The following is an 11,336-nucleotide window of genomic DNA, read 5'->3' as shown; positions in this document are numbered from 1 at the left end:
TGGAATTCTAATAAACTTATTTTCAACAACTCCTAATTGCTCACAAAATTCTATACCAACCTTCTAAAACACCAGCTCTTTCCAAACTCTTGACTCCCTATATCAACCTGAAACAACTACGTTCCTCTGACAAATTACTTGTTAATATTACCAAGACTTTGAACTCTGCAGGCAACTGCCTTTTTTCTAACTCAGTAGGTAAAGTATGGAATAATCTTCCATCTGATCTGTCCTCTTTACATACTCTTCCACTCTTTAAAAAACAACTTTTAATACATCTTAACAAATTCTGGCTTTGCTCTTGTACCAACCCAGACTAGCCTGTTGGCATCCTTAACTCTATCATAAACTTTTCTTAACCACTTGGATGTTATCTTCTTCTGCAACTGATATATTACCCCTATTTATTGTAAATATTACATATCTTAAAAAAAAAAAAAAAAAAAAAAAAAAAAAAATATACCTTATTATATTGTTCTTACTAGGATTGTTCTGTATTAATTAAAATCTATAATATTTGTAAGTTCATTTTTCCTTTGTATAATCACACTTGTACTATGTCTTCTTATGTATTTCCAATATTGTATCTAACCTGAGGAGCTTTTCTCCCCGGGCCTCCACTGAAAATGGACATTAATCCAGCTGGACTAGCCCGGTCAACAAATGTAAAATAAATAATAAATAAATAAATAAATATATATATATATATATATATATATATATATATATATATATATACACACATATATATATATATATATATATATACACACATATATATATATATATATATATATATATATATACATACACACACATGCCTGCTGACCTTCTCTAGGGGGTGAGATAGGGATGATGTGCTTCCACAGACGGCAGGGCTGCTTCTGCAGCTCTGGTGGAAACTGGAGTACAGTTTAGCTGTACGGCCAAAGTAGTGAGCATATTCAGGAAGCTGATCCTGACCAAATGCCCTGGGTAGGGCCAGGCCTGGGAAATCAAGCCCAAAAGCTCAGCTGACCTACATTAAACAGCTGCAGGTAGAAGGTGTGCAGGGACAACCACAGAGGGCAGCCCACCTCTACAAGTAGCATTTATGCCACTCCATCCCACTCACCCACCCATGCTCAACTCAATGCTCATCTGTCATCTGGTGACCCAACCTTGGCAAGGATCACCCAAGCTATCAGAAGCAGTACCATAGATTGAGGAACAGAGGCGCTAACAGGATGTAATTCTGTTGCAGAACAACTCAACCCACACACTGTAGAGATGTCTCAATGTAAAAAGTGGTATGCAAGAATTAACATTTATCAGTCCTAATACAACTACACAGTTGTGCTAACCAACCAGACATAACAATGGTGGCTAAAAGTCTCATGAAGCCTAGAGTGGATTCCTTACACTGACAACTGTGTATTGCACAAGTCCATGTCACCAGGCCAGATCAGTGTTCCCAGTTTGTCCTTGAAAGCCAATTAAACAAAACTACACAACTTTTCCCATGCCAATGAAGTGGCACTATAGTGAAAAAGAATGAAGAATAGTTAGCAACATTAACTGCCAAGCCCACGAGACTGAAACATAACTTGCAAAAATGGCGGTCTCCCAAAGTTCCATGTTGCGTAACTATAGCCAGCTCTAAGGTAGCACAAACTCGAAAATGAAATACTTAAGGGAGAGAAGTCTCCCACAATGGGATTTAGTATTTTTGTTTTTTTTTTGGTTTAGTGTCTGGAAGATTGCTGTTTTGGGTTCATGGTTGAATATGGGATGCGGTCCTGTGAAGTTCAGTGCATAAAAAATGAATATATAATGCTTTGGTCAAGCAAGGAAATATAGACTCTGAAGGCAGACCAGCTCCACTTGGCTTGCTAGTTTGAAAGTTAGTCAATGAAGAATGCCCTGCACCTTTACCATGCTGTCCTGAAATCCATTACTATTTCTGATCCTACTTCTTCAGCAGAATTGCTTTAATCATTCCCTCTTTTTGTGAAATATTTCCCGAGGTCTTCCCTAGGCCTTGTACCAGAGTGGTAAAAAAGTACGCTGTAACAGTGTACAACTGCTGTGAAAGTAGTGAGTGTAAATAATGTAGACAACAAAACTGTACATTCCTTTTGAACGATAGAAATCCTTATTTCCAGAGGGAGTAATGATCTTGAAGTACATTATATTAAGCATAACGCAGTATATGAGTAAACTCAAACGAGTTAGTAACCATACTTCACTATTTACACAAACGACTGGCTTTGCCATTTTTTTTCACAGATCGTCAGTAAATATAAATAAAAATTATTTGATTTTTTTTTACAGCCGTCATATAAACAATACTTAAAGGTTTTCTTAACTTGAAAACTGTGATTGTAACAGTATTATCACATTTACCTCATTCCTGTAAAGGGGGCTTGTGTAGTACATGATATCCATTGCACTGCTGTTTAACATATCTCTCAAGCCACGTACTTTGTCTGGGGTAATGGACTCAACTGTATCTGAAACAATAAACATCCATGCAAGTCAAAATGGTGGGACAATCCATGACAAGCAACAGACACAAAGTATCTGCAAATATACATCAAGTGCAGAACAAATACTCCTACAACTTTCATATTACTTACACAGAGCATGCTGCAAAACAGTGTGTTATACTTTTCTTAACTGAAAGGCCATGTTATCAAGTTATTTCATACACCGTGCAGTCCAAAGGTAAACATGTTACTAATCTTGATGGCAAAAGTACAGAATCTTCATGTCACACAGTACAAAAACTTTGTATTTATGATGAGTGAAGTCTAGTCCAATCTAATCAGACTCAAACATAACTCTTAATATTTTCTTTTAAGGCAAACTGTATTTACAAGCATAACAGATGTATTGATAGCAGCGAGACTGACTCTACCATGATCTTGTAAGATTACTCTAATGCTTATACTTGAATATCTGAATCAAAAGAACAGAACTGTGGGTGTTGATCCCAGACAGTAATGGAAAGACAGTGCTCACAGTACATTTCCATCATTTGTATCTTAAAAGTCTCTCTCTCAAAACAGGAAACATGTGAAAACATGCATTATTTTGATGACTTTAGTATACAAAATATCAGCAATCTAAGATGGCTGTATATTGCTACCAAAGTGCAGAGGCTCTCTATGAATGTAACTTGTTATATGGACAATGCAAAATCAATTTTATTGTCTCACAGTTATGGTGTTCTGGTGGAAATAGTATGAATGATAATGAGAGACACACAAAAATCATTCATATGCCAGAAATATTCAGTGGTTTCATTGAGAAAACTGATCTTTTTTTTCCACTAAACAAAGCTGACTGTTTCTCTCTCTCCCTCTATTCCCCCTGCTACTCCCGAAACTGCATATTCTAATCCTTCTGACCACTACTGCCTTTCCCTGACCTACATTACTGGAATTACTCAGCAATTACTCATTTTCCCTGTCTTTCTTTCTTTGTCTCACTAAGTGCCTCCATTTTTTATGCTCAAACACTCTAGTCTGCCACAGCATTCTGTAACCTTTTTTTTTCCATACTTCTGCTCTTTCTACTGTCCACTACTACTTGCTTCCTTTTTCCATGGATTCTGCCATCTCCTGGGGACAGCAATATCGGTTATATTGCCCTGGGCTTATATTTTATGTCTTCTAGCAGTGACAAACGATCCACGGCTTCGGCAATAGCTCAGTTACTTAGCTAAACATCAAATAAAATATATTCCCTATGAAAGTAGTCTGACTCTTTCGGGCTTTGTGACCTAGAAAAATGTTGACTTGCTTGGAATTCTCTTCTAACACTCAACAACTCTTTGAAGTCTGGTGTTTTTCCCGAGCAACTTCACAGTTTTCCTCCATGCAAATCACTTTGGGAATGCAAGATCTACAAGCCACAGAAATATTGTATGGTAAACCTACCAACTAATTTCTTACACAGTATGCTAGTTATATTCTAACAGAATACAGCCTTGTGTATCACTGTGCATCAGTACAACTACTAAGACATGCTTTTCCCTGTCCGTTTTTTCTTCTAGACTGCCACCTCAACCTTTTTCTGGCATTTACTGTTTTCATTCTGAAAGTTACATACAGTTCCATTAAATTATATTTTTCTGTAGATGCATTAGTTACATTCTCTCCAATACCTCCTTGTCACACTTACTTTATATCTTTGTTTTTGTCAAGCATGTCTAGTTAAGGGAATACTAGGCATTTGCAGGTAGGTTTACCAAATAAACTCTGAATAACACAATCTGACTTTTGTATGCCATCAACAGTCTATCCTAAATTATCATGACAGCCTATTCAGCTTGGACAAAACTTCAGAGGACTAGTGCAGCCATCTATAAATGGAACACTTCTCAGCTTTGTCAAAACTCAAAAGGGATTTACTATAATTCCATTTTAAAAGAAATGTCACAGCCATCAGAAAATCTGTACTGTTTTTTCATCAATACTCTCCAAGTCCCAAGAACATCATAACTACAAGTCAGCTCTGGTGCAGAGGGATAAAGCGCCGAGTTTGATTAGCTGTTCAGGTGCCTGCAGGTGCTGACAGGGGAGGGTGGCAGTGAGCATCTGCTGCCAGCTCTCCATTCTTGTGGGTGGGAGGCAGTTCTGGTTACCACACTGGTGACAATTTGCAGAAACACTGGGTGTTGCACCCAGTGGAACATAGTTTACCAAGTCTGACTGCATTTACAACAGACATGCTTTCCCTCTAGAGATCGCAGCAATGCACAGAAAAGCTGCCAGGGAGGAGAGGTAGGTTGGCTTACTGCCTACCACAGAGCTCTCGACAGGGAACAGATGGCTACTTGGGAGTCCTAGGCAGGAATGAATGGAATGAAGGTTCTCACCTAGCCAAGGAATGTTTGGCTCCCATCCCCTAAACGAAATGGGCTGAGTGAGTGCTGGCAGAAAAGCCATCAGGATACATCCCACAAAGGGGAGAAAATATCAGAGCTAAACTTGATCCATAGCTGTTGCATGGGGAAGGGTAATACTTAGGGATAAGACAGCTTTGGAGTACATATATCCACTGAATCACACCTGAGCTTCACTATTCTGAGGATTGTAGTTTATGCCCATGGATTTCTAACAGAGACCTTACCAAATCTCACGATTGTGTGCGATCCTGCTTCAGTAATTCACCTGTATGCCTGCATTTAACTACTTTTACTGTACTGAAGTCAGTGTAACAAGCTATCTCACATGTGTTGACAAGATACAATCTTTGTTCAGACAGTTTATCATCAAATGTTCATCAACTACCTGAGCAGTCATACCCTTCATTTATTCATACATTTTCAGCATGCACTGCATGCTTCAGCAGAATTGTCTTAGTATTACCAATAACTTTGATTACATACATTTTGTACTCCTACAGTTTCTACCCTGAAATGTGTACTTGTCTCATCAACTGAAGTACTCCTTGCACTCCAGCTAAACATGTAAATTCAGCAATGCTCCCTGCTGATCTATTAACTGGTGTTCGTCACTACAGGATTTCACGACCTTAACTTAATCTGAGTAATACCACTGAGTTATGAAACGGCAACCTCTGAAGAACTTGATTTGGAAAGTGCCATCAGTTAAAGCCGTGACACAATCATAGAATGTATACGGCTACTGGACTATGTAGCCATTTGCACCTTTCTGGCACCCACCCTTACACCTTGCATCCTTTTTTAAGGAGCGATGGGACAGTCATACCAAGGGGAAATTATATATACCCATATAACTGTCTAATTCTAGTTTGTAGCTATTTTTCCTAAAATAATAAGGGGTGTAATGTTAAGCGCTAAGGGATTGTTAATTCTTAATTGCTTCGAAGTGAACCTACAGTAACGTGCAAACGGACTGTAATGTAGCCGTAACAAGGTGCTTACAATTGTAATAAAGTGCATTTACGGTTCTAAATGTGAGTGAACTGTTACATGCAAAGGGATTGTTGAAACCAGATGCTTTAAAGTACACCTACTATAGAAGCAAACGGACTGTTAGATCTAGCTAATTTAAGGTGCTTTGTAAACTGTAACAATGTACATTTCTAGTGCTTTTAGCTGCTACAAAGTACATTTACTGTTCTAAATGTGTATGAACTACTACACTCCAGACGCTTTAAGTATACCTACTGTAAAGCAAACAAACGGTTATATCTACCTATTTTTAAGGTGCTTTCTAACTGTATTAAAGTGCATTTCTAGTGCTCTTAGCTGCTACAAAGTGCATTTACTGCTCTAAATGTGCATGAACTGTTACATCCACAGGGACTGTTGAAACTAGATGCTTTAAATATACCTACTGTATGGACCATTATATCTAGCTATTTTGAAAGTGTTTATCTACTGTTTCAAAGCGTAATAACCTGTTTAAAACGTTTGTACTATTGCATGCTAAGGGACTGGTCATAATCCAGCGGCTTTAAAGCACAAACGGACTGTTTATGTAGCTACTATATGTGCTATTTAGCTGGCTTAAAGTGAATTAACTATTGGAAACTGCATGTTACTGTTATTAACTGCATTAACTGTTGAGGTAATCTAAACCTAATGTGTTTGTCCTTGTCCTAATCTTTCCCATATCTCCTTCGCCTTCTTCCTAGGGGCTATAAATTCTCTTGTTCACCCTAACCAGGCTGCCCACCCCCCCAATTGAAAGGCTCGACACGCTAGGGGATTACAAACTGCAAAAGGCCTATCATCACACAGTACAACTGTTTAGTGTGCGTTACCTGCAAGGAAACGAGGTTATTAACTCTCCAACTCTTTATGCTGGGACTGTCTGCAGATTAACTTTGTAGAAAACCGCTCGGAGGGTCCGCAGCACTTGTAGAGAAATATATTTTCCCAAGTGTTCTTGTAGCTAAGGCAAAGGGTACTGCATGTAATATAAAGCTAAGGTTTAGGAAATCAGCCTATCTTGTCCCTTGTAATACCTTACTTTTGGCAAAACTCTGGAAAACCATAATAGATCGACTCTGCAGTCTCAGGGTCTGCATGGGCCTCGCTTCGCTCAGCTCACTCTGCTCCCCTACCCTACCCCCAATTCCCATCTGCCCCCACTACCTCTAAATTTATTCTAACTCCATATCACCTGAAAACTAACCACAGCCAATCTGCAATCTTCCCATATCCCACCCCCTAACGCTCATCCAATTAACACTACTTTCATCCAAATACAATATTACACAAACCATGCTCCTTTTCCTTACATCCCTCCTACTAAACCTCACAACCCTAACCTACACCACATCCTCACACACATACATACCACTACCCCAACACCACCTACCATACAACACATCTTCACACCTACAAAAACCCACATAAACTTCCCTATATCCCCTCTCTATTTGATAACAAAACAGTACTTATACACAAGTACCTTCCATTATCTCACACTAGAAAAATATCATGCAAACTACACATAGATATATTACAAGCAATCAAACCATCTATTATTAAAGAAACACCTCCTTACCTCTGGAAGTATTCATCCAAATCCAGGGCCAAGCAACATTATACCCCCAAACAAACGCACAGCAGACCTATTAACCTTAACTCTCGCAGTATATCAAATAAACTCCCTCACTTACATGCATTCACAACCCACTAATCCCCTGACATTCTAACCATAACTGACACACATCAAGGAAATTCTGCCTCCAGGATATAATATCCTAAGACTTGATAGAATGGGAAAGAAGGGAGTGGGTGTTGCAATTGTTTATAAAAATACACTTACTATACAACCCCTACCAACTCCTCTACCTAAATTTAATACTGCTGAGATCATAGGCTCTATACTACAAATAAACAAGAAAAAGAGTATCAATATTCTTTGTGCATATATCCCTCCAGGTAATAACGCTACAATAATTGAGGAGATTCTTCAATGGATAAGAGACAACCTCCCACAAGAGACTATTCTACTAAGAGACCTAAACACTGATTGGGTAAGCCTGCAATTCCAAAAACCCCACTAACTACATCAAACTATACGTACTCTCCCAACTTATTCTGGCACCTACTAGAGTAGATAAGACATCCCAAAAGGAATCTATACTAGATTGGACATTTGTAAACTACCCAGAACAGAACTACCAAACAGGTTGTCTACCAGACAGCCTTAGCGACCACCTCCCAACATTCCTCCTACGCAAACGTATTAACATACCCAAACCTAGAGTCTTTTAGACAAGTCAGAAATGATCGCAAAGTTAACCCTCTAGATCTCAACACTTCATTAAAAAAATGTAACTGGAAACCACTACACACCCTTGACTTGGACCAAGCAGTGGACTATTTTAATACTACTTTCACCAAGGTCGTTGACCTAATAGCCCCCATAAGAACAATTAGAGCTAAACTTTGCTCTGCTCCATGGCTTACTAAGACCACTACAGCCCTATTAAAATCCAGAGATATGGCATGGAAAACATGGAAGAAAGACAACACAAGTCTTTCTAAACAAAACTATAAACACCCTTAGGAACCAGGTTAAAAAGCAAACTAAGCTTGATAAACAGAACTACTACCTAAATATCCAAAACAAATACTCCAGCAACCCTCAAAAGTTCTGGCATGCAATTAACTCCCTACTAAAACTTGGTAAAACCACCACACCCACTCCCACCTCAACCTCCACAAATACAGATAGCGACATAGCCTCCAAATTCAACCAACACTTTACTGAATCCATTCTCTCTCTATCTACTCTACTATCCAGAAATAGCTACACACCCTTGCCAACAGCTCCCAGAACTCTTCTCCCTTTACCTTCTCACCTGTCCCAACCTCTACAATAAAGAAACACCTCTTAAAACTGAAACCCACTACTCTTGCAGCAGATAGTTTACCAGCACATTTCCTAAAAATGGCTGCCAACTCCATATGCTACCCAGTCTCAATCCTTCTCAACCACTCTATACAGGAATCATATATCCCTCATTTGTGGAAAATCTCTTCCATTATTCCCCTTCATAAGGGTGGAACCTCTTATGATTTCTCAAACTACCGCCCCACTGCCATCCTGTCTCCTTTATCAACGATACTAGAGAAATGCATACACTCTCAAGTCATGCATTTCCTAAACTCAGTCTCCTCTCCTCTACACAACATGGTTTCCGCTCACACCATAGTGCAACCACAGCCCTTCTCCTTCACAAACCTGGTTAACCAGCATAGGAATAACAGATTTGTATTTGCTATATTCCTTGACCTCTTAAAAGCATTTGACATGTTTTCTCACTCCATACTAATAGATACTCTAACCTCTTTAGCCTTCATCCCAACACTATTACTTGGTTTAAAAATTACCTATCAGAACGACAACAAGTGGTCAAGTGGCAAGGAGTCTTATCCCCTCAACTCCCAACCACCACTGGTGTACCCCAAGGCTCCATAATGGGCCCACTACTCTTTTCTATCTTCACTAATAACCTTCATACCTCTACCCTAGAGGCCACACTAATCCAGTATGCAGATGATTCCACCCTAACCTGCCCAACCCAGTCACTTATTGCCCTACAGCACCTTGCCCAGGAATCTTTTGCCTCAGTAAAAAGGTGGATCACTAATATTCAACTCATCTTAAATCCTAACAAAACAAAACTACTTCCATTCACCCCAAATAAATCAAATCAAAAACATCTCAACTCTCTTTCTCTATTGCCTTCAATAATGGTACTGTCATTTCACCGTCCCTCCACACCAAGCTCCTTGGCGTCAAAATAGACAACCTCCACTTTGACATCCATATCTCTCAAACTATAGAAAAGGTACACAAAAAATGGGTTTCTTATACAGACAAAAAAACTTTCTATCAGATCAGGCTAAAGTCACCCTAGCTCAAACCCACCTTAAAACACTAATGTATGCGGCCCCAATTCTCACTTATGTCAGGAGATCTGACCTAGACAAACTTGAGTCCTATTATAACAAAATTGCCACATTTGTTAAAATTCGCCGTTCAGAACCAATCACCGCACACCTCTAAGGCAACTTCAGTGGCTTGAACTTCCACATTTACTACTCTATTACCAACTCGTCATATCGTACAACAACCTAAAACTCCCGCTCTAAGGCAATTACTAACTACACTCCAAATCGTCCACTCCGCTCTGCCAATAAATCACTCCTCACTATTACCTCAGCTAATAAGACAGCCGTCAAAGCTCTATTTTTCACACATTATAGCTAAAACTTGGAATAATCTCCCCACATCCGTGACTGATGCATCAAATACCACTCAATTAAAAAATGCCCTAAAGGTCCATCTCATAAGTTCTTGGCTCTGTCCATGTGTCACATAGCCCTAAAATCGGTTACCCCTGCACTCTCTTTTTTCTCTTTGTACATGCCCAGTAAGCATGGTTTTTCCAAATGTTATCCCTCGACAAAGTAGTTGTAAAGTACAGTTGTGTACCTACCATAAATGTAGATGTTCGAGTGTATTCACTGTTGCAGTCATTACAATTGGGTTATCCTGCTGGCAGGCTACCCGCAGTCGGCCTGAATTCCAAAGTCTAGGTCCGGCGCCAGTTGCTGTCGCCTCCTCCCTGACGTCAGTGCGCCAAGGGTATAAAAGATGCAGCCGACACAATTTTCTTCAGTTTTTCTTGCCCCAGATGTCAGGTGCCCCTAAAATGGTAGGCTAAATTATGCCAATAAGCATGCATGAACAAACCTTCATCTACAAGCAAATACACTACACAGGTTGCATAGAATAGAGAAGTACAGTTAAGTCCCAGCAAAGGAAAAGGGGGATGGTGGGAGGGTAACCTGGACTGCAACAGTGAATACACTCAAACATCTACATTTATGGTAGGTACACAACTGAACTATGTTCATCGTGTTTCACTGTTGCAGTCATTACAATTAGGTTGAATCCCAAAGCTAAGGTAGGGAGGCTGGTGCTAAACAGGATTAGGAGAGGCTATCAGGGCCTGCATAACCTGCCCTGGATTTAGAGTAAAGAAGTAAGTGATAGTGCTTTGTAAAAGTATGCACTGAACTCCAAGTTGCAGCCTCTAAAATGTCTTTGGTTGGTACTCCTCTGAGGAAGGCTGCTGAAGTGGCTGCTGCTCTGGTTGAATGTGGCCTAATGCCCTTAGGCAGTGATTTGCCATGCTGTGAATAGCAGAAACGAATGCAGTGGCCTATCCACTTTGAAATATTCTGCTTTGAGATAGGCTTTCTTTGTGATCCTGCAGCATATGCCACTAGAAGTTGTTCAGTCTTTCTGAAAGCTTTGGTTCTGTCCAAGTAGAAGCGTAGCTGCCTGTGAATGTCCAAAGAATGCAGAATTCTCTCACCCTTATACCGA

General features: G+C 39.6%; 1 protein-coding gene across 1 annotated transcript in view; it reads right to left on the bottom strand.

Annotated features, from left to right (window-relative positions):
* Nucleotides 1–11,336, bottom strand: part of DDHD1 (DDHD domain containing 1) — a 1,563,737-nt gene that overhangs the window by 627,804 nt on the left and 924,597 nt on the right. Inside the window, exon 7 of the mRNA XM_044073566.1 lies at nt 2,380–2,492. Within this exon, the coding sequence (XP_043929501.1) occupies nt 2,380–2,492 (113 nt within the window). The remainder of the gene's footprint in view (nt 1–2,379; nt 2,493–11,336) is intronic.

This window comes from Protopterus annectens, chromosome 6.part0, assembly GCF_019279795.1.
Source record: "Protopterus annectens isolate FY-2018-M chromosome 6.part0, PAN1.0, whole genome shotgun sequence".
In the NCBI taxonomy this organism is placed as follows: domain Eukaryota; kingdom Metazoa; phylum Chordata; order Ceratodontiformes; family Protopteridae; genus Protopterus; species Protopterus annectens.
This window is presented reverse-complemented; position numbering and strand designations above follow the sequence as displayed.